The sequence below is a fragment of the Plasmodium vivax genome, chromosome 10, assembly GCF_000002415.2.
Source record: "Plasmodium vivax chromosome 10, whole genome shotgun sequence".
NCBI classification, from domain to species: Eukaryota; Apicomplexa; class Aconoidasida; order Haemosporida; family Plasmodiidae; genus Plasmodium; species Plasmodium vivax.
Window position 1 is genome coordinate 389,443 of NC_009915.1, and position 27,726 is coordinate 417,168.

The following is a 27,726-nucleotide window of genomic DNA, read 5'->3' on the forward strand; positions in this document are numbered from 1 at the left end:
AAATAAGCACATATGGGTGACACATAATATATATATTTTATGCACATGCCTGTAAGCATATTCCACAAACGGAGAGGTTAACTACAGCGGCACTGCAAGGTAGCGAAAAAACAACTGCTCTGCCGAAGGGGAGGAAGAACGCGTGGCTAGGCCCCTCAATGAAGATGTGCTTCTCCGCAGGTGGATATATAAAAATGCAAATGTGCGCCTTTTTGTTACTTCTCCGGCGGGGGAACTTCCGAGTGATGCAAGATTTGTGTGTAAGTTGGGTGAGCCTCCTCTCCGGCCACAATCGTTGGACTGGAGACGATGCCGCTCTGGCTGCTTTCGCAGCTCTCGCCGCTCTCCCTTCCTTCCCTACGCGCCCCTGTCGTGCCTGGGCGCCCTCTTCACGAAGCTCTTGCCCCGCCTCATAGCGGCGACCGCGTTGTGCACCTTCTCCGTTTCAAACTCCGCGCGCTCCTGGACCCGGGAGAATCGCTCAAAGTCGCCGATGAGCGTGTTGGCAAACCCCTCCGTGATGGAGGCAAAAAGGTTCAGCAGGCCAAAAATGGGAGCAAACACGCACCTGAGAATACACCCGATTATGATGCACACCGTTTTCAAAGTGCTGTTCCCTTTGTTGAGAGAAATCTTCGGCTCATTGAACAGCGAAACCCAGGGTCTGTAAAACGTATCCAGAAGCAGTCCATCAAATCCGAGAATTATAGAATCTAAGATACTTGGTGGTCGAGGCCTTGAGCCCCCCATTAATTTATGGCAAACGTTTAGCATATGACTGAGGGATTGGAATAACCCCCCAACGGTGTTCACAACAAGGATGATAATTCCACACTTAAAACCGGACATGAATCCGTCGAAGCAGTTCGAGCTGGTTTTAACTCCCCTGACCGTTTCTTTAAAGAGGGCAATGATTCCTTTTATGAACCCTTTGATAAAGGCAAAGGGGTTGGATAGCCAAGCGCTGGGTAGGGACTGCCTCAAGAGTTGTCTGAAGTAAGAAACTCTTAAAGACTGGAATAGGCCATCCCATGTACAGACGATATAATTCCTCTTTTGCGAAATGAGGTGTATTCTCATGGAGGGGGTATCAACAGGTAGGGCATCCACAATGTGTAGTATTCTCCTCGAAATCCTGTGTTCAGAGGTCCTTATGGAGGCAATAATTTCAATAGGGTTAATTTTGAATTCTCTAATGTATACGGGCTTGCTCTTATTATCCATCCACCTCGGATTTGGGTGTAAAAATAGGTGAGAAGAAAATGCATTCATAAAAATCTTCTGATTTTTAAAGTACTGAATTTTTATTGGTAACAGACGCTCATCATTCATGTTGTTAATATCGTAGTAGGTGTTATTGATCAAATTGTGGACCTTCTTGTACTTATAATATCCCACCAACATCTTGCATATTTTCTTATGTACATTGCTTGCGCCTTTATTTCTGCTACTCAAATTGGTCGAAATGGAGCTGTTGGTAGAATCTTCAGAGCACATCTTCTCAGTAATATTATTAATGTTAATAATTCTATTTTGTGTGATCATCCTAGCTTTGGGGGAGCTAAAATAGTAGGAGTAGGCATTTCGCTTAATTTCAGCTTCGCTCTCCTTCACGTGTTTCCTCTCATAGTTACGTATAGTCCTGTATTTATTTTCGTTCCTATTTGTGGAATTCAAGATGATATTATTATTCACAATTTGGTTGTTCTTCAGGATGAAGTCCTTCTCCGTTTTTCTCCTCATATAATCATCCAAGTACACCATTTTGAGAAAGTTCGCGTCGGAAAATATTTTCAACGTCGTATTAATGGCCCCTCTCGCCGTTTCCGATGTGGCAATCAGCGGTGGTAGTGATTTGTCTTCCCGTTCGTACAGCAACAAGAGCTGCTTTTCCTTCTCTATAATTTCTATCAACTGCTCAATGACCAACAATTCGATATTCGCGTTGATGGGGGAGATCTTAATCATTATGCTTTGATATATGGGCGCCTGCTTAAACGAGTCCACACAGTACTGCTTCACGTGAATGTATAAAAATATGTCTTCATTTTCCTCAATGTTGGTGTTTTTCAGGATGACGGGGATGTCCCCCTTTACGAAGTGGTCTATATGAATCTGCTCGATGAGGAAAATGGAGTCCACATAACTGTTGAGAAAAACGTACTGAACGTATTCTTCCACTTCCTTCCTTTTTAAAATGTTAATCGGCGTGAACATGTGATTTACGTCGTAGTTTATGATTTCCTTGGGGTATATATGCCCACTATACTTCAAATTGGTCAAATGAATGGCAATTATCACGTCTTGTCTGTGAATCCACGTGACGGTCAATCTGGGGATGTTAATTTTGTATATCACTGGAACGATTGGGAAGTTGAAGTACACAAAATTTATTTTTTTATAATCCAGCATGTATTTTCTGTTCACGTTTTTATTTGACAGTAAAATCTTTTTCCTACTACTTATGGCGATTAGCCTATGGATTTTACTGAAATTTTTGGTGCTCACAATTTCCCTTGCTAGGTTATACTTTTCTGTGATGACGATTGCTCTGCTTCCATTATCTCTTATGATCAGAAAGGAGTATAACTTTTTGTTCACCAAGTTATGTCCTAGGAAGATGTTATCCTTTTCGCCTTTCTGCCTTCTCTTTCCATCCTCTTCCTTTTCTCCATCCCCGTTGAGAATGCGGTTGTCATTGTCCACCTCTGAGCAGCTATCGTTCGAATGGAATTCCCCCAAATGGACATTCCCCCCTTCACTTTGCAGGTGCGTTTTTTGTGTGTTCCTTCTACTTGATAGGAAGTATGCGTCTTTTTCATTTTTGTGGCTGTTTCGCCTACCCTTGAACTTCTTCTCCGACGAAAGTTTATTCTCCCCGTACACTCGGTAAGGCAGCATGACCACATTGTCAATGAAGGAGTTGATCGAATTGATGCACCACGAGCTTTTCTGGACGCCCACAATTTTCAGGGCAATTTTGGAGGACTCAATTTCGTTGTTGTTCCTCAGGGTGTAGTAAATGGAGCTATACGGATAAATCATCTTCACCGGAAAGTCCCCATTCTTCGTGCTTCTCCCCAAATAGGTGTCGTAGTTATTGTTCATGTATTTTTTTGTGTACTTATTCACATCCGTCGCATACGCTATGATAAACTTCGTGGCGTTAATAATTTCAAATTTGGGTCTAACTGGCAAACTGAGAATGTAAAAGTAGCCATTGTACGTGTAGGGCAATTGTTGCTTGTCTCCAAAAATGCCACTACATACGTTTACTTCTACCAGCAAATTGTTCGTATTATTTATCTGCGATTTATTCATGTTGAATAATTCTATCTGGAAGTTGGATGGGACGTTCTTCGGGATTAGGGAAAAGGGCTGCGAGCTGTACCCCTCGCTGCTGTCCTTTATCTTTATGTAACTCCTGTGGTAGTGGAAAGCTGTGATTTCTCCGCTTCTTATGTACGTCTCATTTTTCTTTGCCACCTCTACATCATTTGCGTTTTTGCTGTTCGCACCATGTGGTTGCTCCGTCAGGTTGGCCTCCCCAGTGAGTGCTTCGCTATGGTCGTAATTTGCAGAGCTTCTATTCACAATCAAGTTGCTGCTGCCTTCGATGTGCCCTCCATGGTCGTTAAAGCTGCTATTGTTTATGTTGGACGTTTTTCTAGCACCCCCCATTGTCGCGTTTGCCGCATCTACCCCATTTGCCGCGTTCGCCCCATTTGCCGCGCTTACCCCATTTGCCGCGTTTACCCCATTTGGTGTACTTCCCTCCATTTTGGTGTCCCCAATTCGGAAGGCTTCCATGTCTACCACTTGCTCCCTGCTTACGTCAAGTTTGAAAAGTTCCCTCCCCCTGGGCGCATCCCCCACGTTAATTGCGCACACGTCTTTTTCCACCAGGGGATGTCTCAACGATTTAAAGTTATTCACACTTTTGCTGACGGTGAGGGCATCTAAAGGGAGCATTTCCTTATACGCGTTGTTAAAATCTGAGTGGAGTGCTACGTTGTGGGAGGTGAAAATGCTGTCTGATTTTCTAACCGAGTCGGTAGCAATTTTCACGTCGAATGGAAGCCTATTTATGAATATGTAGCTATTCACAAAGGTAACAATTTTGGATTTGTTAAATGGCTCCTCGGCATATCTCACGCAGATGCCTAAGGATAGGAACCCTCCTTCGTAAAAGTCCTTTTTCTTCATTTTCGACTTTCTGTTTTCTCTCTTATTTCTGGAGAGGTCCCTCAGCGATATTCTTCTTTTCACGTCCGGTTCGTGGTTCACTTCGTTAGCGGCCTCGTCGCCAGCTTCGTCGCCAGCTTCGTCACCAGCTTCGTCCACAGCTTCATCCACAGCTCCTACCTGAACATCGTTTCTGTTCCATCTGGGGTGCAGGTTCCTCTCCCGGAAGGCCACCCTCGTGCGGGAGGCGCCTCCATTCTGTCCTCCCTCAAAAGCCTTCCCCTTATCTGTTATTTTGTTGGAATTACCACTCTCTGAGGAACTGCCATCCAAATTGTACTTTGCCGAGGATGACTTTGCACTCTTTGCTTGGCTGACCGATGCAGTGGACACCTTCCCCTTGTGCCTCCTCTCGATGGAGCTGAAGAAAGGGGTCATTTTGAACCGCTTTTTCTTGTACGTTCTTTTTTTCCCTTTCCTAAGCTTTGAACTGTTCTTTTCGCTTTCATTTTCTCGCTCACTTTCGCGCTCATTTTCGTGTGCGCCTTTTTTTCCTCTCTTTTTTCTCTTCTTCATCAGGCGGAACTTCAAAATGTCGTGCTTGGTCTTCCTTCTGCTGCTCGCATGGAACGCATCATCCTCTTCGTCTTCGCCCACCTCGTCGTCCTCCTCCGCTTCTTCCACTTCTTCCGCCTCTTCCGCCTCTTCCGCTTCCTCCGCTTCCTCCGCTTCCTCGTCTTCCTCCTTTTCCATTTCGATCTGCTCATTCGCGTTATCGTCGGAAATGTCTTCGTCAAATTCGGAGCACTTCCCCGTTTCTTCCTTCTCCTTAAACAGGTGGAAAATGCTAAAACTTACCTGCGAGGCGGGGAAAGCTCCTGTTGGTTTTTCATTTTCTGAAGAGAAGGAATCGTGCAAGCCTCTTCCCCCCTGGGGTGACGCATCATCATTCTTCCTCTTCTTATCTTTGCTAAAATATTTATGTCCAAACTTGTCCAATGAGTACAAATTTCTGCTGAAAAGCTTCTTGTGTCCCTTTCCCCTCCTGGAGTAGCCAAATTTCGTCCTCCTCAATTTTCTCCTCTTCTTACTTTTCTTTTTCAACTTGCTATCATTATCATGTCCATCGTAGTAACTGCTATCGGCGGAGTCCTCATTCCCGTCGTGGTCATAGGGTTCCACCCTCTCATCCATGTGTTCAAAATATTCTTCATCTTCTCGCTCTGCATTTATTTTGTCTCTTTTTACATGCTTATGAAATAATCTAAATTTTCTAATCTTTTTAAAATTGCCATTCGAGCCCGAAGATTTCTCACTCATTTTTCTTCTCCTCTTAAACAGGGTTTTATTGCTCATGAGCAGATTTTTGAATGCACTTTTATACGACTTGTGTGTTGGCGACGTTTCATTCGTTTTGCTCTTTGCCTCTTCATTCGGGTCTGCTGACATTTCAGAAAATTTGGAGTTACAATAATATAAGTCATTTTTGTTGTGGTGTAGGTAATACGTGTCACTTAGGTTTTTCGAGCGGGGCATTTGGTTTGTCTTTTCTGAGGGTTTCCCTGGGGGGTGTTCGCCCAGTTCGTTTTGCTTCTCTTCCCTGTTTGTTTCATTTGTGAGAGATTTTGCGGAATCCAGTGCGTGGGCGTCGTTCGGATAGTTCGCCTCTTTCGCGCCATTCATGTTGTTCTTGCTTTTCCTCTCCTTCGCGTCTTGCTTGTCCACCTCGCCATCATAATCATTAATTAAATTATCGTCTTTGTCCTTCACTCCGTCGTCGACATCTCTCAATACCTTCAGTTTGAAGCTGCTCGCTGGTTTCACCCTATCCGCGTCATCCCCAGGAGTGTGCTCTTCTTCGTCTTCCAAGCCAGGCGCGTTCATTATACCGCTGTTTTTCTTTTTCCTGTCTTCATATTTTTCCCAAAATCGTACCTTCTGTTTCCTGTTGATTTTTCTATAAACCAAATTGATTAGCGGCCGTATCATGTTAGTCCTGGTACAGTCAATTTTGCCGCTCACATTACTGCAGAGGATTAAATTGTTTGCATAATCATGCTTGTAAGATTTAATCCTGACACTTTTGGCTTCCTCTTCCGTCATGTATAAGCGGCTATTGGGTGGCAACAACTTGTTATTTACGTAGATGCACACATTTGTAGTGTTTTCAAAAAAAAAGGGGAAATAAAAATCGATTTTTCTCCTGGACACATCAGCCGAAACAGTGATGTTTTTAAAAATGTGTAAATTATCATACACCTTCCTATTCATTTGACTTATTTTATTTTCAAAATAAATATATTTCAATTCGTCATAGGAGAAGATGTTCCCAATTAGACCGAACTTGTGATTCAGCACCTTGGTCGACGTGATCGTATCCGTGGTTGGCATATAAATGGGAAAAAAACCTTCCGTTGCGTACAAAAAATTGTACATGAAATTGTTCCTTCCGCGGTAGTTATTCTCCTCACCCTCCTCAAAGCTTTGCATATTGTTTACATTATTTCTGAACAAATTATCGTAGATCGTTTTTTTTCTGTGGGGGTTGGGGCTATTACAACTGGCGTTTTCTCCATTCCTGTCGTTTTGAAATTCCTTCATCATTTCGTCGTACAGCAGTCGGCTATCCCTCGTCACGTTGGACGCGCCTCTATTTCTGTACTGCCAGTAGTTCACGTTTTTCGTGTGCTCCTCCTTGATGTTGCACGCGCTCTCTCCATTGCTGCTGTTGTGGTTGCTGAGCAGGTTCCTTTCGTTGTTGCCGCCGGTTCGGTCATCATTTGAGCGGCGGGTTGAGCGGCGGTCTGCGTGGCGATCTGCGTGTCGGTCTGCGTGTCGATCTGCATGACGGTTTGCACCGCTGCCCTCCCCCGCGCTGCTTCCCTGGTCGCCCTTCTTCATCGCGCTGTTGATATTACCGCCGTAGAAAGCCTCATTCCAGTCGGGCAGCTTGACGTCCTTGAAATCGTAGTAGCCCTTAATCTCATTCGCGTAGTCATATATGAAATTCATCTTCTCTATTTGCAGGCCATGGTAAAACACCTTCATGTAAAAGGCCTGCGTGCAGATGGGCAAGCACCAATAGTGATGAGGAGGCACCAGGGCGAACATTTCTTGCTTCTTCAAAATTTTCGTAATGTCATCATTCATTTCGTAGTTAGTTTTGTGCAGCATTTTTTCCTCCACCTGATTTTCCTGCTTCTTCTTAGCAAGGCTGAACAGTCTCTTTTTCTTCTTCATTCTCACAATGACGGTGATAGGGTTTGGTAGGTTGTTCTTTATGGTGACCATGGGTTCTATCACAACGGTGTAATTGTAGGAGGTGTCTTTTATATGCTGAGTGGGCACGTCCTTAACTTTTACGAAGCAGTGAAACATGATCAAGCCTTTAAAAATTATTTCACATGGGGATATGTCTAGCTTTTTCTGGTAAATGTTATTATTATTAAGGGCATATTTATTTAGTAATTTGTAAAGGATATGAAATGGGACAGCTTCGATGTCTAAGTTTTCATCTTCCTTATTGCTTTTTCTTAAATTTTTCATGTTGTATTTTTTCTCCTTTTTCCTGAGTATTTTGATGTATGGCAAACTGCAATCGTACAACCAGAAGAGTGGAATGGCCCTCTTGCTGAAGGGCAGTATGTTTATGTAGTCTCCATTTTTCGATCTCTCCTTTTTCTTGTTTTTTTCTACATTGGCTGTGAAATGCTTACCATTATGATGGTGGTGACTGTGCTGGTCATGCTGCTGATAATGCTGCTCATAATGCTGCTGATCGTGGTGGTAATTTTTTAGGGTCCCCTTGATCTTCCTCGTATGCTTTTCATTTTTTGCTCCTCCATCCGAGGCTTCCCACGCGGAGTAGTTCCCGTTGGATTTTCTGTTTTTCTTCAGCTTCCACTTGAAGTTTACGCGCGAAAAGTACTTCGTTTTGCCTTCCTTGTATATTCTAAAGTGCAGCCCCGAGTTGTTTTCGATTTGTATGCAGGTGCCTATGGAGAGGCACCACTTGTTCCTTATGATTTCGGGCTCGACCAGCAAGTTGTGCTTGACCTGCGCGGGGGGGGGAAATCGGAACCACGTAAAGATGTTGTAAAGATGTTGTAAAAAGGTGCAATGCATTCCCACGTGGGGGGGATGAAAAGACATAGCGTATCAGTATCATTGGTATGAGGAAAGATCCTTCGCGTTTGCGTAAAATGGTTGCACGGTTGGCGAGAGGCATCGCGCAAAAGGCTGTTCACTCCGCTGCGCTCTTCGCTCCGCAGCACTCGCCCTTACATTGGGAACCTTGTACGCGCGCGAGTACAAATCGTCCGTGTAGAGCACGCCGATGTAAATCCAGGAGGGCTTCTTCTTTATTATGTTGATAATTTTGTTGTCGTTTTCGTGGTTCTTGTAGAGGAAGGGCATGCGGTAGGTGAACTGATGGAGGATGTCATAGACGCTCTGCGTGTTGTCATAGAGGAGGTGCTTCTCATGCTTGGCCACCGAGTTGTGGAGGTTCCTTTTTTTAAAGCCAATTTTGCAGATGTCCCTGAAAACGCTATTCAAGTCGTGTTCATTGGTGATAATGAAGTCTTCGGAATTTTTGTTCATTTCGTAAAATTCAGAGTTCATTTTCTTTTTCTCCTTTTTCTTGTTAATGCAAAAGTAGAGGCACTCGCACGGAAACTGGTGGTATTCGTTCTTGTCTATGATGTTCAGCTTCCACGTGTAGTTGTTATTCTTCGTCCTCGTTTTGTAAAAAATGATAATTTCTGAGTGCAGATCATTGTAAATCTCAATGTTGGAGTTCTTCACATCGTTGAAGTCTTTCTTAAAATTTAAATTTGCGTAAAGGTACTTGTACAAATAGAGGAACGACGTGGTGACGTTCAAGTTAACGCTCGTGGTGTAGAAGTGGATGTGCAAAATGGGGAAATACTTAAATTTTTCGTTAATTAGAAAGTTAAATGTGATGGGGTTGATTATGTTGTCCTGAATGTTGTACATATTGTCATACGTTTTTAAGCCTACTTTAAAAGTTAGGTGCATTTTAATGCAATTTTTGTTTTTTTTCTCCTTTTTATTTCCCCATTGGGAGTTGTACAGGTCATCCTGAATGGCGGATTCTTCAGCGGACAGTTCGTACCATAGACTGTCCATATACAAATTGCTGTTCACCCTTTTCTTCATTTCGCCCTTCTCCGTGATGGCGTAGATATCTTCAAATTTAATTTTCTCCACCTTGTCGTTCAGGTAAAAACCAACATGTTCATTCGTTTTGTGAAAAAAAAAATGATACTGATAGAGGCAGGTAAACATGTAGTAACTCAAGTCGTACAGATTTAGCGTTAATATATTCTCCTTGTTCAGCTGGTGTATTTTCAGGCACACATTGTTTACGCGAATTTTTATCTTTATTTTTATTCCTTTCCTGTGAAACATGTACGATTTGTTTTTCCTTATTTCCGTTTCTTTGCCTTCATTTGGGCTGAGTGTGTCCAAGTTGGTCGGCAGGTTTTCTTCCATTATGTTGTCCATCCTGCACATATCGTTCAGTTCGGCGGTCATTTCGCGGCCGATTTGGTTCCCTACATGTGTATGCTTCGCTTCGTACCTATGGTCTACTTCGTAAAAGGCGCTGTTGCGGCGAAGCAGCAGACCATCCTCCTCCGAGAGGGACGAAATGTGCTGCTTCCGTTTGAACATTCTCTTCAAATTATTTTTCTTCCTATTTGTCATGGGAGCGCACTTTTTATGTCTGTACATGTACGGCTGGTAGAGGTAGAGAAGTGCAGAAATGATGAAGCATGACAAATTCTTTTTGGACACTTCGTTCTCTTTGAGCATTTCCTCCTTCTTAATATTCTCGTTTATCTCCTTCTGTAGAGCAAAATTCTCGTTCATGATGGGGCTACCTCCACTGTTGGGTAGCATGGAGACGTCCTTCTCATGAGGGGACACCCCACTGTTATTGTAGCTGACCGAATGTGCAAGCTCCTTACTCATCCTTTCTCCAACATGGCAAGCATCCACATGTCCAATTTTATTGGTAAAGTAGGTAAAATATTTGTAGTCAAAATATTTCTGTATATTACACAGATAATCTGCAAATTTATTATATTTTGAAAAAACGAACAAATAGTAAAACAAATTGGTGACATATTTATTGCTATATGAGTAGAGACAATTAAGCAGATTTAGGAATACAAGTCCATGGCATATGATGTTTTTTTCGTCGTTAATATTTCTAATGATGGAAAATAGCTGACTGTACAGGTAGTAAAGATTCTCCCGGTACTGTTCTATCTTCACATAAGTCTCTTTCAACGTATGAATAATTTCAGCGTACTTGTTGTTTCTCTCTTCCAAGTCGATAAAAGGCTGCATTTTTGCGTAATAATGGACCATTTTTTTGTATATATTAAAATTTTTAATGAGGAAATATTTACGTACAGTGTACATCGTCGTGATATCATTGTTGATGTAATTTTCATCTTCCTCCATGTCGTGAACGAGTAACGTCTTTTCCCTAATCAGGTTGTACACATCTCCTTCAGGCTCTTCCCTTTTTTGCGATTTTACCTCCTTCCTCTCTTCGTCAGACTCTCCAATTAGTTCGTTCATGTCGTTAAAGGAGATACACTTGTTTCTGCAGTGGGACTTGTCTTTTATTAATACGCCTTCCCTTTTTTTGGATAGTAGGCCAAGTGCGTTGCTGCCGTTTGGCGGGGTGGCCTCTGAGGGGGGTCCCCCCACTCCATCCATTCTGTGTACTTCTTCTACTTCGTCTAATCCGTCCACTTCTTCCATCCCGTCATCCCTTTGGGGGGCTGCCCCAGTGGGGAGAGCACCATACGGGTCTTCCCTCTTTCCACATAAGCTCTTAATACCGCTATCTGCGTACTTATCACACAAGTCGGAGCATTTTCTGGCATATTTGGCACCAGGCAAACTCCTGCCCGCTGAATTCCCCCGCTTCGCCACCTTAAACTTGCTGTGTAGAGTATTCTTACCCAGAGCCTTCAACCTGTTCATGCTATTCAGGTACACCCCATTTATCTTCAATTTTTCGTTTGACTTTTCGGTACAATTTTTATCCTTATGCAGAAATGGAAGCACATAAATGTTGCTCACAAAGGAAAGGTAATTTCTGTAAAACCCTGCGTAGTAAATATTGTAGCTAAAATTGGTGTGCAGCTTGTACAGCTCCTTTATATTGTCTATGGTTAAGTTGATGAGCAGTTCGTGGCAACTCACGTTGAAGGATCTTTTCGCGCTTAGCCTATTTGCAAATAAATGCACACTGTTGATGCTTAGCAGCCAGTCGTTTTCGTCCTTAATGTTTGGCATAAACATGTTATTGTTGTGATTCAAAAAAATGTTAAATTTGTCTTTGTAAATAATTTTGTTCTTATTCTTCAGTATAAACAGGTTGCTCTCTTTCGATAGTGCCTTCTTCTCCCGGGTGTGCTTTCCTGCGAGGTTGCCGTAAAACTGGGAGCTGTCCCATTTGGACATATCCTCTGCAAAGTTGCGGCGCCCTTTCCCCGCGTGCTGGGAGAACTCCCCCTCGCGCGTAGAGCTGAACGTTATGCTTTTCTTTGCCGCTTTGAATCGCTCATTTGCTGCCTCGTAGGAAAGATCATCGCTTATGTCCCCATCGGTAATCTCTCCACCGCTTGCATATCCGCCCGACTGCTCTTCCTCACTGATTGCTCCATCGCTGGGGACTTCTCCAGTGAGGATGCCCCCTCTATGGGCGAGATCACCGTGCGGAACGCGATGACCGCTGCGCCTGCCGCTTTTGCCGCTTTTGCCACCACTCCGCTTCCCCCTTCTGATCATCCGCCTGGCCATCCTCACATCCCTCATCTCGTGGTAGTATATATTATAAAAGTTGGTGTTATCATAAAAGGCGTACTCCATTTCGCTGCTGTCCACTTTGTCCTTTCGATTGGGAAATTTCTTCACGTACGCGTAATTCCTCTCCCGGTTGGAGGCGTCATGTAGGTGATTTACATCGAGAATTCCCGAGGCGTAGACAGATGCCCTGAAATTGTTGCCGCTCCTGTACAATTTCAGCTGGTCATAAATGTCGCTAAAATTGAAGCACTTCCCCAACATGATGTTTAAGCTATTCAGTTCTATCTTAAACTTTGAGGAGTCCAATTTGTTCTGTTCCTTGTAATGCGTGTCTACACTGAAAATGACGGAGAGGCATATATTCCTATTGTTGTCTCTTATGTTTTTCCTTTTTTGTTTTTTCTTCTTCCACTTGTGGTACTCATTCCATTTTTTCCTCTTCCGATTTGCCAGGGCTTTAAAGAGGTCCTTCTCCCCAACATACCTATCAGCATAAATGTTCATATTACTATTTGAGTTGCCTAAAAAGAGCGACATCGCTTTGTCCTTACGGTAGGTGTAGTCACTGAGGGAGGAGGAGTCAACCCCGATGAGGGAATCGGCGCTATTCCCCACGTTCAGTCTGACCATACTATTTTGCAGCTCCTTCCCCTTAACATTATTTTTTTTCCTCCTAATAACCGCTTTAGCATTTTCGGTAAAATCTTCGAAATCATTTTTGGAGGCCCTCCTTTTGGCAAGGTAAAAAATCTGCTTGTTGATTTTCTTATTCATAAATGTGTTGAAATAATTTTTGGACTTTTCCAAAATGTTCAGGATATTTACGTTACTGCCAGAGTTGGTGGAACTAACAGATTTGATGCTCAATTTTTGGGCTTCCTCCACTTGCTCATAGAGGTAATCATCCCCATAGCTGTTCGATTCACTTATCATATTTTTGCTCGATCGTCTGTTGCCTCTCATTTGTTTTTCCCCCTTTGGTGGTTTATGATTGTCTAGAGAGGAGGACACAAAAAAGTTTTTTTTTTTTTTTTGCTTCTTCATAAATGAGCTCACCCGTACATTTCTCTTCCTCTCATCGTGCACATTGAACAGATCTTCTTGGATAACCCACGTTTCAAATAGGCTCACCTTCATCCTTAAGGAAATGCATTTGTTTCGAAAAAATTGCACATTGTTGAATGAAGTTAAGTGGTTGCTTGCCGAGCTGACGTCGGAGCTGTCCCTTTGCTTATTCAACACTGAGTTGTAGTCCGTGGAGAATATCTCGTTCGATGTGTTCGACATGCTGTCTCTTTTTTTGTCACCCCCGTGGTTCTTATTCCCCAACACGTGGGAGGATAACTTTCGGGTAAAAAATTTCCTTATGGTAGTTTTTAATTTGGTAGAAAAGCCCTTAACTTCGTGGACATCCTCCTTGGCATCTTCCTTCTTCTTGTACTCCTCCGCTCCGTCATTGTACATCTTATCAAAAATAATGGACCCAGATTTTGCAATCGTCTTTTGATTTCTCAAGCTGCCTAAGCTGGTACACGGAATGATCTCTTCACGTTCATTTTTTATATAAACCGTGTTTGTATTATCGTGAGTGTTGTACTTTTGCACCTTGAGGTGCTTTACAGGGAAGGGCTCCCTTTTCCCTTTCGTTTCTTTCTCCCCAGGACGGTAGGAAAGTTCTTTCCAACAGAGAGGCGAGCTTACGTTGGGTTCATACAAAGGGTTCACCTTCCTATCTGCATTGTGTCCCCCCTCCTGCTTATTACACCTGATATACTTTTTGAGTTTCCTCTTTTTTTTTTTTTTTTTCTTTTCCATTATTTTGGAGGTAGAAACTTTGAGTTGTTCCCTCTGCGTATATTTCTTGCCCACATGAATGAACTTCTTCTTCGTTCTTATATTTTCGCAAATTCTGTTGGCCTTCACCAGTGCGCTGCGCTTAATACGTCTGATAGGGTAAACGTAGTTGGGTCTTAGACAGAACACTTCCTCAGTGGACACGAAATTCAGGACTGTTTTATACTTGGTGTAGAAATATAAGAAGAAGAGCAAATTGTTATTTACAAACGCTAGGAAGTAGTAATTTTTGTCTTGCAATTCTTTCAGCGAGTTGTGGGCCTTCGTTTGGTATTCAAACTTGTTCATAATTAGGTACTTATAATTTATTTTATTTTTGTGGGAAATCATTTTTTCCATCAGCATGTTGATGTTGCTAATGTCCGAGGCGTGTTCGCTTCCGTCGGTGGGTTTTTTGGCATAGCGCGCGTGAGCGAAGTTGTTATGCTCTACTTGTTCGCTTCTCTTTTGTCGTCTCTCTAGCGTTACGTTGGTCTTTCCACTTCGCTTTGCTATTTCCGCGCGGTCCAGGCTGTTAACACTATTGTTATCACTTCCGTTTGGGTCTTCACAACTGCGGGACTGCCCAAAGAGGGGTCCCTCCAAGTCCACCATGTCGCACGCATTTTCGAAAGGCGCATTGTAGTTCTTCTTGTTGATGACGTTGCTCCCGTTACTGTTGCTGCGCGAGATGCTCACGGGGCCGCCATTCTGGGGCTTCCCACTTTTGCAAGTCCCGATGTAGTTCTTCAGCAGGTTGTTATACAGGAGGAGCCCCTTCTGAAAATTGTCTACGTTCATGCAGGAAGTCAGGTGAGAAACGGAGGAGAAGGATACCTCCGGGTACACAGAATACACATAGAGGAAAGAAAAGATGCTGATGGAGAGCTCGGTGAAGTAGTTCACTAAGTCCATGGTTGTCTGGTTGTGCAAAGTAAGTCTCGTATTTTTCACATCCAAAACGAAATCGATATTGTTTACCCCCTCATTTGCTATCACATAGAGCTGATTATTATATATTTCGTGGTTCATTTTTTGTAGTATAATTTTTCTCCTCAAGTTTCCTTTCAGCAAATCTCTATTGAGGTGCAGGTGCCTAAACGTGCGCATTATTTTGTTGCACAGCTGGAGGTACCTCCTCTCTGCGTTACTCGCAAGGAATAACCTAAACTGAGAAATGTTGCTGCATATCTTTATCTGGTTATAGTCGTATATTATAAACTTGTTCAAATATAGGTAAAATTTAAAGCCCCTTCTAAACTGGGGTAAATAGAAAATTAAATTTTCTACACTGACGGACCACTTATTATTCTCTACGATGTTGTTGAGGAATAGTTTTTTCTTCTTCTGCTTGGACGTCATATTGTTATATATCTTCTTAATGTAGTTATAAAATCTATTTTTCACTTTTTTCTTCTTAACTCTTCGCTCATTTTCTGCATAGTCATCTAAGTTGTGTTTGCTTGCGGTCCAAAAGTTGTGGAAACTTACCGTCTTTCCATTCTCATCATTATACTGTTCCATCTGCTGTCTTAGCGAGGTGGAATGTTTTGTGTAAATACTGTCGGAGAAGCTGTTGCTCTCTCTCCTGTGTCTTCTTATTTGCAGAGCGGCCTCTTTTAGTTTTCTCCTCTCCGATGGGCGAAAGGGTTCACATGTCGATCTGTGTCTCCTCCCTTTTTGCACTTCGGTACACATTTTCGGGACTGCCTTTTCGACGTTTGAGTCGTACGAGAGGAGGGAGTTGATCGACGTGGACTGGGCAGAGCTCACCGGAGAAGTCGCCACGGAGGTGGCAACAGATGAGGATGCGGATGACGCTTCGGACAACGGCACCGTTGTAGGTTCGGAGGACGACCAGGAGGACGCAGTTGGGGGAGTGGGTATAAAGGATGCCCCCCCCTCAGCCGAGTCGTTGCTCGCGAACCACCCCAAGTTATGCTGCTTTCCATTGCTTCTTACCACATCATCGTAGAGAACATTCTTGGTGCGCTCAATCAAGCTGTCCTTGTTGAGGGAGCTGTACGTATTTAGGCTGTCCTTATAGCTCCTTGACATCTGTTTGTACACATTGAGGGGGCTGTTCCTTTGGGGCTTCCACCTCCTCCCTTTTCCTCTTCTACCTTTTTCCTTCTTTCTCTTCGTAGTGCCTTCCGTTTCGCCCAGACCCATTTCGTCGAGGATATTCCTTATGTCTTGCTTCCCACCCTTCGTAATGTTCCTCACTTTCTTCAGCTTAAGGCTAGAGAACTTCATTCTGTAGTTGTACACAATGACGCTCAGCACGTCATTCACGTTCTCTTGCTTTAGAAGATTGTTCAGTATGACTGTGGAGTAGAGCTGTATAGAAATCCTCTTCACCTTGCTGGCATTAATAGAAACGATGTAGAACGAGTTTTCCTTACAATATGTTGTAACCCTATTGAAGATGAGCTTATTAATTGTGCTCGAAAAATGCTTGTTTTCCATCGAGTCAAGATTTGAAAAGTCGTTGGAGTGGTTCCCCTTTTTCCTCCTAATTCGTTCGTACTCCTCCTTCGACATGTACACATACTGGTTGTTGTAAAAGGGGTGCACATGGTCTACTAGCAAATATTTGCTCTCGTAGATGTAGGAGCAGTCAAGCACATTAACGTCTACGTTTTTTACGTCCACGTTAATTATGACCTTGTTGTTTTTTAGCTTTTCTTTAATTTTGTTCGTAAGGTTGTTGAGGGAGTTCATCAGGCGGAATAGTTTTAGCGTTTTGGGCGGGCTGAAGGAGAACAGCTCTTCGTGTGCGGTTTGTTCTTCCTGCGTGGTTTTCCCTTCACGTGTTGCTTGCCCCTCGGGTGGCTTTCCCCCCTCCGCATCTTGCCGCGATAGCTCCTCATCGTAGATGCTACCGCGTCCGATGGGGCCGCCCCCCTGGAGATTCTTCTCCCTATGCCGTTTCTGCAGACGGACCTTTTTTACCCTTCCCGGTTTCTCCTCATCCGCCGACGAACTTGCCGTGGATTCGGTTCCCCCATTCTCCAAATGCTCGCTCCACCCAACTGTCTGCCTGTAGTATTGCTCCATTTGCTTATACTTATGAACGAAATAATCCTTCGTTTCTTTAATATCGTATGCAATTAAATTTTTGTTTAAATTGTTGACTAGGTAAAAGTTATACGTCGAGATGAAGTATGGGTCTAGGTTAATGCTAGAGGCGTACATGTGAATGTAAAAATTGAAGCATTTTTTGGTCTTCCTACTTTTGCTCCCATGTTTGTTCACGCTTCTCTTTGGGAGTTCACCCCGGTTGTGCCTCTCTCGATCGTGGCATTCTACCTCCTTCAGAGAGACATACAGGTGGTTTTCCTTCCAAGAGTTGTATTTTCGAAAGTCCCTCTTATATATTAAGTAGTTATTAAAGCTGTTAAAATTGTTATCGCAAGGTAGGGGGCACTTCTCCACCGGGGCTGCTACCTTCTCGTCATTTTCGAACAAATCACTCCCATCGTCACGGTAAAATGGTTTTCCCTCTTCCGCTCCACCTGCGTTGGTTATGTCATTCGAGGGGGTGGTGAAATTGGCAGTTCCTATACTCTTTCTCTTTTTTTCTAATTCTTCCTCATAGTAGAGACTCTGGAACTTCTTCACCTTGAAGGTTTTATTGTCCTCCCGAACCATGTGTGCTTTCTTTTTCTTTTCCCCTTTCTTTCGGTTAGCATGCTTATCAGTGCTGCTCAGTTTAGCCTTTTTCGCGCCCCGTTTCGTGTCTCTCTTGTGCGTCTCCTTCGCACCATTTGTATTTACTTCGACATGTTCTCTGCCCATTTGGTGCACCACTGAAGCTCTTTCGTTTAGGGTGTTCCCATCTAGGGGTTGTTTCCTCACCCCCTTTCTGCTTCCCCCATTTGGAACATCCCCCCCGTTGGCATGCGCTACTCCTCCCTTTTTGCACAACCTGGGTAGGTACTGCGCACTTTCGTAGTACCTAGAGAGTAGCAAAAACTTGTAGACATTTCTGTAAGACGCTGAGATGCGCTTGTAAAATATGGGCACATAGCAACACACAATGTTACCAGCGGCGCAGTCCGATCTACCTTTGCCATTCAGACTCATAAATCTAGAAACGCTCGAATGGATCCTGTGGATGTTATACAAATGATGAACATTAAACTTGTTGAACCATTCCAAATTGTATACCTGGTTAATGTATTCTAGAAATTTTAAGTCCCTCTCCAGAACATAATTATTTTTTGTTAGCTTGTCATAATTGGTGGTCTTAAAATGGGCGTACATCTCGAAACTGTTTTGTACAAAGGAGGGATTGTAAAAATCGTTTTCGTTCATATTCGCTTGAAATGAGTTTGCCCCGTTAGAATGCTTATAATTATACACCAGGGGTTGTAGGTACTTTTGCTTGCCTCTTTTAAATCGTCTCAAATAGATGCAGCTGAACAGGTTTATGTTATACACAGAGAGGTTGCACCTGGAGAGTTTCCACATGGCTGTTTTTTTTGTGTCTCCTTCTAATTGGGATTTTTTTTTTTTTTTTTTTTTTCTCCTTTGGCTTCTTTTATTAAATTCGTCTCGTTCATTTATGGGGTCACTCTCAAGGGAGGTCCTACATTTGGACAGACCGCCTACCATTTTGATCCTCCCGTTTGTGGAATTTCCCCCGAATTGTTCATCTCCAACATGGTGGCAACTGCCTTGTTGGGAAATGCTCACAAGGTTGTCACTGCTGTGGTGGGCAAATTTTAGGACGTCCTTCCTCTGATCCTTCCCGTCTTTCCCTTCCCTCTCAGAGATGCACTCACTCCTTTGTACATTCACGCTGCCCAAGTCGTACGATGCGTTGTTGTTACGATCTTCTGTGCGAACAGCTTCCAACGTGTTGCTGTTCCATCGACCTGCCTTCTTATGCAGAAACGCGGGGGATTTGAAGCTGAACAGGCTCAGCGTACTCCTGCTATGGTTTTCCTTCTTCAGTATGGGCTTCGAGCTGCTGTTATTTTTTCCCAAAAAATTGACAACCGAATTTAGGTGCTTGAGCAGGTTCTTTCTGTGCGACACGCTGTTAGTGATGCTGCCACTGTGGGCACTACTGCATTGAAAAGTGGCAATCGGTTCACCTTCCCCAGATTGCTTAATTTCGCTGCCCCGTGGTTGCGTCTGGTCAGCTTTCTTATAATTAAACAGAAACCTCATGTAGGACTTCTGCTTGCTGACTCGCCTTTCACTGGATATGGATTCCGCTTGGTTCATCCCCCCGCTGAGGTGCAAAGGGGTATTCCTCTCTCCGCCATGCTCCCCGTTACCATTGCTGGTGCACTCGCTGGATCGTTCAGGCGATGGGTCCTTCCCGCTCTTTATAACCCCCCCTTTCACCGTTAGGTCGTAGCCCAAGTCAGAGTTGTTCACATGGCTCCTACTGTGGGACATCCGTTTGTTGATGGACAGGCTGCTGTTCATGTGCTTGGCTATTATGCAGCTGTCCGTGAGGGAGTTTTCCTCGTTCGAGTTACTGTCCTGTTTTTCACTCAGCCTGTCGTGGTAGCTCCGGTTCAAATTGCCGCAGCTGCTGTGCGAGCTTCGGTGAGAACTTCTGTGCGAACTTTTGTGTGCGATTCCGCCCGCCTTCCACTTCCCCCCAGCAGAAGTCTCCCCCTGGCCGAAATAGGGTCGCTGCTCTGGTAAATAATTCAACATTGCCTGGTCGTACATTTGTAGGGTATTTTTTTTCTGCAAATAATTTTTTTTTTTTTTTTTTTTTTTTTCTTCCTCCCCGCGTTTGCACAAAAAGTGAGCACTTAATTTAACATCCACGATGGTTAAGTGCGAAATGACGTAGTTGCAGTTCTTCATCAGGATAATATAAAGAAAGGGAAAGAACGCGCTGATGGACTTCTTCCTATTTTGTGTGCATCTATACTCCAGTTTGAAGAGAAAATTTAAATTCAAATTGTAGAGATCCTTGTTCATAATTCCAATGTGGTCAAAATTTTCTCCTTCCTTCTTCTCCTCTTTGCAGAAATTGGAGCAGCTATCAATAAAGTTGACGTAGTCATTCATGTAGGCGTCCACCTTGTGGTTCTTCTTGTAGACATATTTGAACCGGTGGTAGTTAATGAGATAGCATATATTCACATTCTCTGAGCACACAAACAGGTTAATCTCTGCACTAGTTGGAGACTTTTCTTCTTCTTCCCCAATGTGTGTGCTCCTCCTAGAGGGCGGCGCTTCCCCCTGGTGGTGAGCAACTGCATGATACACTTTTTTGTTCCTCCTCAGGATATTTTCGGTAACGTCATGCCCTTCTCTGGTGCTGCGTCTTCGTTTGGAATTGCGGCTAACGAGTTTGTTCTTCGATAATGTATTTATCCTAATTATATTAGTGTCCAATTTGACATTTTTTTGGCTCACTTCCTCCTTCCGACTGTCACCCCCTACCTCCAACTGTTCGTGCTTCGAATTGGCTACACTCGGAGGAGTGTCACGATTATTCGCTGACTCGTCAGGATGGGCACTGTTGGAAGCTCGCTCGTTTGCCACACTTCCACACTGTGCAGCTAAGTTGTTATCTTCATTTGTGAACCCCCCTTCGTGGGTCCCTTTGCTCTGCTCACACTCTGGGGGATCTTCCTGCGCAAAGGAGATGCCTGCACAGATGACGTCTCGCTTCGTGTCTGATTTTAAAAAACTGAGATTTTTCTTTCTCCCCTTTTGGGGGGTAACACCACTCGGGGCAACACTATCGTGGGGGGTAGCATCACTGGGGTTGACACCACTCGGGATAGCATCCTCGTGGGGGGCAACGCCTGGAGCGAGCCCGTGAAGGTTGCCACTCGTGTCGTTGAACCTCCTTCTCGGGGCGAATCCCCCGCACGCGTCATCCACGGTCATTTTTCTTTTCGCCTTCCCCGAAGTGGCACCCTTTTCGCGGTAGTACAAATCGTTGTACAGACCTTTGCTCGCAGGTTTGCTCGCATGCTTGCTCGCTTCTTCCCTCGCTTCTTTCCTCATTGGATGGTTGCCATTTTTGTGTACCCCCCCCCTTGAGGCATCACAAACGGGGTCGCCCTCACATTGCTCATTCTGATGAAGCGCGCTCCTTTGGAGGTTCCTTTGCGGCCCATTTTCATTCTCCGAAACGTCGTAATAAAAAGTGTTGTTGGTTAAATTGATGGTATCCTCATTTAGCTCATCGAGGTGCCTCCTTTTCTGATCAAAGACGTCATAGTTGATGTCATTGTCTGCGTACGTTTCGTCCACAAAACTGTCGTTGCTGGAAGTGCGCAGCGTGTCTACCACTTCGTGGCTGCTTACCCATTTCTCGAGGGACCTAACAACCATTTCGTCGCTCCTTTTTTCTCTCTTAATAGGGCCATGCTTCACATGGTTTGACTGACTGCCTCTCCTCCGCAAGGTGGTCCCATACCTGCAGAGCAGAATGCTCACTTTTTCCTTCTCTTGGATGTAGGTTAAAAAGTAATTTATCACGACGCTGTTTAGCAAAACGAATAAGGTGGAGCTGTAGAAAAGGTTGAAATTGGTGAGCGTTATTTTCACAGTTTTTTTGTTCTTCTCTTTGTCTATGTGTACGTCCAAATGCAGCTGGGGCTTGGGGCTCTTCACCTTCTTGTCGTGGTCGATGAACAGTTTAAATTTTTTTCTTTCCAAAATGCATTCATACTGACTAAAGAGGTTGTTGTTTTTTTTTTTTTTGAGACTTGATTTGGAAACACTCAACAGGTTGCTTATCGAGTCGGTTAAGATGACATATTTTTTACACGTATTATTTCGCATGTCTGCAATTTTATCCTCATCAAATATGTTGGCCGCCTTTTCGCTGCTCTCCTTGGGGAGGTTACCCCCTTTGGGCTTCCTCGAAACGGTGAGGACGTAGAAAAAGTACAGAGTATTCATTTTCAAAGATAAATTTAGAGAGCCATCCATATGAGTCAACTCGCTCATAAAGTGGTTGCACACAATTTTGAATATGCCTTCATTTTTGTTACTAATGGCAATGTTAGTTTTGCTTATGAGGAAGAAGAAAAGGCAAGTCTTCTTCTGGGGGGTGTCCTTCTCCTCCACATCCCTCCCATTCAGGTAATCCACTTGTGAGTTTTCCACATTGGATGTGCTACTGTGAATGAAAATTTCATCGCCCATTATTTTGTCTGTATCGATTAGGACCTCCTCAAAATTGAAGAGGTCTCTCAGATTCATATACTTGCACTGTTCGTTGTTGTACCTTTTGGATGGCTTCATCAAATTGATGTTTTTGCAATCTCCCTTCGCCTCTTTCATGAATGGTTTCTCCCCCTGATTGGCCGCTCCCGAATGGTCCTTCGCTTTATGCCCACCTTGGTCGCTTCCTTCAAAGTCGGTGAAGTAGGAATTTCGTCGGCCCTCCAGGTGGAGGAAATTCGAATTGTGGTACGAATGGGAATTCTCATCGGAATTTTCATCGGAATTTTCATCGGAATTCTCGCCGAACTTCTCGCCGAACTTCCCGTCCGACTTCTCCTCACATTCGGGGCCGCTCATCAGGGTGTCCTCCTTACAGGTGTGGTATTCCCGCTCCAACGATTTGGACGTGCCAGTCAGGTTGGCATATCTCTCCCCGCGCAAGGTGTAGTAATTTTGCACAATGTCGTTGTTGCTGCTGAAGGAGTGCAGCATGTCCGAGTTGTGGCTAACGAGCGTCCCCCTCCCACCGGGCGTCTTACTGATTGGAAGACCCTCTCTTTTGCCCCCCAGGTAGGGACCCCCCCTACCCTGCTGTGTGACTCTCTTCCTCAAAATCATGTAAAATATTTTTTCAAAGTCTTCTTTATTGTACAGAATTTTTTCATGGTCCAAAATTTTGATGACCAATTTTTTTATATACTTCTCGTAGTTCTTGTTAACCGTCAACTCGTTTTCGTTACTCTCCGCAGTGCTGCCACTGTTGGTGTGCTTTTCCCTCACCATGTGGTTTGTCTTGAAGTACCTGTTTAACATATTGTAGAGCAAGTCATTCGTCACGTTAATCTTCTTCAAGTGCATCGTGTTTTTATTGCTGGAAAGGAGGTACTGCTTGATGTTCTTCAGTTTGCTGATTCTTCCCTTTATCAAATCGACGTGCTCCAAAGGGAGTACCTGCTTGTGTATCCCTATTAGCGACACGCAGATTTCGTTCAGGCTGCAGTTTAGCAGATTCACCGTGAGGGACACCACGTTGTCATTCTTTTTCAGCTTCACTGACTTTATGCTAACAAGAGCCGTTTTGTTCCTTTCATTTGGGGTCATCCCGGGCGAGTTCCCCCCGCAGTGGTCACTCCTGCTGATGACGCTGCAACTGGTGATACTTCCAACTGGGCCATTCCTTGCCATATCCGCGGAGCCGCAATTTTCCACTGGCGAGGTGGCGGCGGCTACCTGGCCCGGGTCTCCTTCGAAATGCATTCCGTCCAACGCCCCTTTCTCAGCATCCCTGTGATCCATCGAATTGTCGCCACTCCTCACATCGACAAAGCAAGAGTGAAAAATGTGGTCCACATCCACCCCGCTTGCGCTCAGATAAAGCAACTTATCCGTCTTGTCCTGGAAGAGGAACAAATTTCTCACGTGGCCGAAAACTCCAATTGACAGCAAATTTCTATTCTTCACCTTATTCCTATTGTTATTATACTGTATGTACCTCCTTAAAAAGGAATAATATCTGCTTCTAACAGAGTAAAGGAAATTCCTCTTCCGCAGATACGAAAACGTGTTGTTCACTTTCGTATGATAGACATTCGTTTGCGCAACAAAGAGGTTGTTAAAAATGATGTTATGTATGTTGGTTATGTCCCTTTCTTGCGTTTTCACAAAATGGTCCAGACTTCTACTCCTGTGGGTGTTACTCCTCCTATTGCTTTCCAGCTCGTCTTCTTCTGGGTCCTCCTCCGATTGTTCGCAAGTGCTGGAGGTCGTCCCACTAGTACTATCGTTGTTATTGCGTTCTAAGCGGTGGTTACAGCTATTTGTAATATCCCCTTTTTTGTGGTTCTTTTCTACGTAGTCACTTCTCTCCGTGGCCATATCCCCTTTATGCAATTTTCTGCCTTCCATTTTCGTTTCCCCTTGGTTCTCATCCGCTAAAGATTTAAACGGATCGAGAAGAAGGTCATGTTCGATGAACTTCTCTTGACAGCCCGAGTTCCCCAGAGCATTTCTCTTTCGCCTGGTCTTATTGAGGAAGCTTCTCAAATTAACCACTTCATTTTGCACATAAGAGGAGTGGAAAAAAAAGAACTTCAATTCATCCATGCGAAGACGCAGAATTTTCTTCTTCTTTACGCTTTTACTTATACATAGGCAAATACATTCGATGACATCCTTATCAATGTAATTATCATATTTGAGGAAGAGCTCAAGGCAGGTGTTGTTCGTGGGGATGAAGTTCAGCAGCGGCAATAAATTGTTAACATTAATTACGTACTTGCAAATGGTTATGTCTATTTCTCTCACATTGTTGGAGTAATCGTTAATGAGGATGATTAGACTGTTTGGGATTAGGACAGCCTGGTTATTAATTATTCGATCGAAATTGGTGTCGTCAATGGGTTGGGCATTCTGCTTGTTGACCCTGTCTAGGGTTTCTTTTTTCTGCTTGCCTAGAATGAACTTCCAGAAGGCGTTTCGATTGTTGTTCATATTGGCAGGGCCGCTGCTCATGTTGTTGCCGCTGATGATGTTGCCTCTCCCTTCATCACACTCATTCCTGATGCATTCATTTTCAAAACTTCTAAAATTTTCGACTTGGATTTTTTCTGCTTCCTCCCCTTGGGGGTGGCTCTCGCCAAAGTACCCCCTCCCAAAGAGGTTGCACATGTTGTAGTTCTTAAAGGTGTTCATGCAATCCCTGCCATCCAGGTCGCTCCCCGTATTGCTAGAGTTGTAGAAATTCCCACTCACACTTTCGCCTTGCGCTTTGAGGTAATTTTCATGACCATTTCGATCTCCCTGCGGTAGGCTGCTCCGCTTGGCGCTGTTACTCTGCTTGACTGCCGCGTTGGAGAGAAAAGTAGTCTCATTTGGTAGGTCCCCACTTAAGATATTCCCCAGGTTCGGTGCTCCACTTGCTGCGTAGCAATCCGCGCCCTCTAGGGGTACCCCCTTCTGTGTGCCCCCCTGCCTGTTTAGACCACTTATCATATGCCCGACATTCTTCTCTATAATTCTTTCCTCCTTGGAATGTATCCTCTCGAGCGAGTCAACACAGTCGTCCTCCACATTGGGGTGCCCCCAATGGTAAAAGCTTACATTGTTGCCATTCGGCTCATGGTAAAGGCAGAAGTTTCTCATGGGCAATTTCTCCACATAGTGAATACAGTACTTCTTCCTATTCATCACACATTTTTTATTTTTCTTAAAAAGGACAAACAGGGAATGCACATCAACGTTGCGAAAATAGATGCCCATCTTCTTCTTTATGGTGGACAGTTTTTCCTGCTTAAATAGGAAGGAACAAGCTAGCGTGTAGGATAGGAGGCACTTATTATACTTTACACTGGAATTGCTGAAGTGGCTAAATTTGATGGGAATATAGGTGAAATTAATTTTCGGAAGAACCAAATTGAATAGCATGTCGTGTGAAAACCATTTGTCTAACTTCTCCAGGTTTTCATTTACGATAGAAGTGGCTGTCCCTTTCTGGTTTTTAATAAAATTGTAGAGCAACTTCTTCCACTCCCTTCTCTTCAAATGAGCGTTGTTAAAATATTCTTTGCTGTATATACACTCATCGGAGAGTATCCTCAACTTGGTTAGCAAGTGAACCGGGCATGAAGCTTCAAACCGTTCCAGAAAATCCTCCGTCCCTTCGTCATACACGTAATTTTTCTCATTTTTTAATTTTCTCAATTCGGAATATTTTATACACTTTTCTATACTCGGAATGATGTTAAAAATTTTGGTGCACCCCCCTTTGTATAGGAACCAGAATTCGATGTACTTTATGAAATTGTAAAAGGAGTCCAACGCGGAGGCGGTAAAGAAGACGTTTAAACTTTCAAACGCAGAAATGTCACTAAAGAGGGGCGGGTAGTCATTCTTGAAGCTGCGTTCCATTATTTCATCGTAGTTTCTCAATTCGCATTTACCATGATCGTCATTCGGTTCGTACCTCTTTCGATTGTTTGAAATGAAGAATGAATCGTTGTTCCCCTGTGCTAGACTACTACCGCCATAGTTATAGCAGTAGCAGGACCCCTTCACGTGCTCCTCTTCTTCCTCTATTTTTACATTATTGCAAAAGTCATCTTCGACGCTCTCCTGGATGTGCTTAACAAAGGAGAGCTCCACATTTTTGAAACACTTCAAATCATTTTTCAATTCGCTCAGTGCCTTCATGTCATATTTCTTAAAAATGACGTGCATGTCTAACCCATCTTTCGCTGTTATTCTGAACCCTAAGTCGTGTTTCGGAATTTCAAAGTTGTAATTACTTTTTCCTTTTTTTTTATTTTTTTGCTTACTCGCTGATTCGTTTGGGGAGATTTTTTTGCCAAATTGTCCGCTATGCCTTTGCCTGCGCACTTTTTTTTTTAAGTTCCCCTCTTTTATCCTCTCATCGATGTCGTAGTCACTGAAAGAACGGAATTCTTTTGCCAGTCCATGGTTATTTAAGGAGCTCCTTCTTTTCGCCCTCCTCCAGCTGTGCCTCTTGCCCCGGTGCACGGAGCTCGCGCTCTCGCTGAACAGGTTTTCGATGGCCGTCAGGAAGTATTCCTCTGCAAGGTGGGCCACGCAGGTGGTCAGCGTGAGCATGTGTGTGTGGAAGTGGAATGTCTCCACGGAGGGGATAACAATAGAGGGAAAACTTCTCTTCATTGGACACCGCTATGTTGTCCACTCTTTGGTGTTATTTTTTTATTTATTTTATGATTATTTTTTTTTTTTTTTTTTGACCCCTATGGGGCCGTACTTACCTCTCCCTTCGTCGCTTCCCCCCTTCGACTTCGTCACACCCTGACCAACCTTCTCACTGTTGTGAAGCAGGTCAGCCTTCTTCTTCCTCACCTGCTTCTTGTACTTTATCTTCTTCTTATACTCCTTGTAAATAATATGAAGTCCCATCATCCTTATCCATATGTTAATTAGCAAGTTCTTCTTGATGTTTTTTTTTTCCTCCTCTGTCAACTTAACGTTGTACTTGTTCAGTTCGTCTATCTTAAAATTCTTTATAAAAAATTCAAACGTAAAAGGATTTTTATGAATATAATTATCGAAAAATACGATTTTGATATTCTCCACTAAAATTCTTAGCGAGTTGACTAGTTTGACTGGCAATGCTTTTAAAAAATTTTCTTCTTTTTTTTCCTTGGATATGTTAATGCTGTCCCATTTTTCCAGTTTCGTCCTTTTCAACTTGTACTGGTGATTCATAATTTTGTTCGTGTCCCACACACTTGGGTAGGAAAACTTTATAACCAGGAACAGGTCATTGGCGTAAATATTTATGGGGCTAATATTATTTGAAAAAATGGATGACCATAGAAATTTTATGCGCAGATTTTTTATGTTGGAGTAAATTATTTCGAAGGGCAGCTCCGCCAGTTCGAATAGTTTTTCTGGGAATGGGACGTTCTTCAGCAGGATCTGTAGAGGTGCGTAGGTGGGGTGGAAATTTACGGTAGCTCACAAGTGTGGCTAGGGGCGCACTCCTGTGGCCAACATCTCACTCCTGTGTGCGTGCCACAACTTCGAGCAAACGCTGCGCATCAAATGAGCGCCTACTTCCGGGGAGGTCACAGAATTGATCGTCAAATTTTGTATGGCGTCCCATTCCCCCAGGTACTCTTGTCCGAACAGTTTGATAAATTGGTTGATTATATTTTTTATCATATTCAT

At 43.6% G+C, this 27,726-nt stretch overlaps 1 protein-coding gene across 1 annotated transcript, besides 16 other annotated features; it reads right to left on the minus strand.

The window, feature by feature from the left end:
* Nucleotides 1-357: 357 nt before the first annotated feature.
* PVX_080130 (hypothetical protein, conserved) lies at nucleotides 358-27,726 on the minus strand (the record flags this gene model as incomplete). The annotated part of the gene is made up of 4 exons (XM_001613684.1): nucleotides 358-8,241; nucleotides 8,470-26,606; nucleotides 26,862-27,474; nucleotides 27,613-27,726. 4 exons carry the CDS (start codon nucleotides 27,724-27,726, stop codon nucleotides 358-360), a joined length of 26,748 nt encoding a protein of 8,915 aa, XP_001613734.1.
* Nucleotides 2,701-2,723: a microsatellite.
* Nucleotides 3,282-3,376: a microsatellite.
* Nucleotides 6,225-6,250: a microsatellite.
* Nucleotides 6,363-6,413: a microsatellite.
* Nucleotides 7,054-7,077: a microsatellite.
* Nucleotides 7,077-7,155: a microsatellite.
* Nucleotides 7,781-7,806: a microsatellite.
* Nucleotides 8,013-8,051: a microsatellite.
* Nucleotides 8,259-8,285: a microsatellite.
* Nucleotides 8,962-9,105: a microsatellite.
* Nucleotides 14,021-14,064: a microsatellite.
* Nucleotides 14,608-14,663: a microsatellite.
* Nucleotides 17,222-17,273: a microsatellite.
* Nucleotides 18,187-18,222: a microsatellite.
* Nucleotides 18,944-18,967: a microsatellite.
* Nucleotides 21,384-21,411: a microsatellite.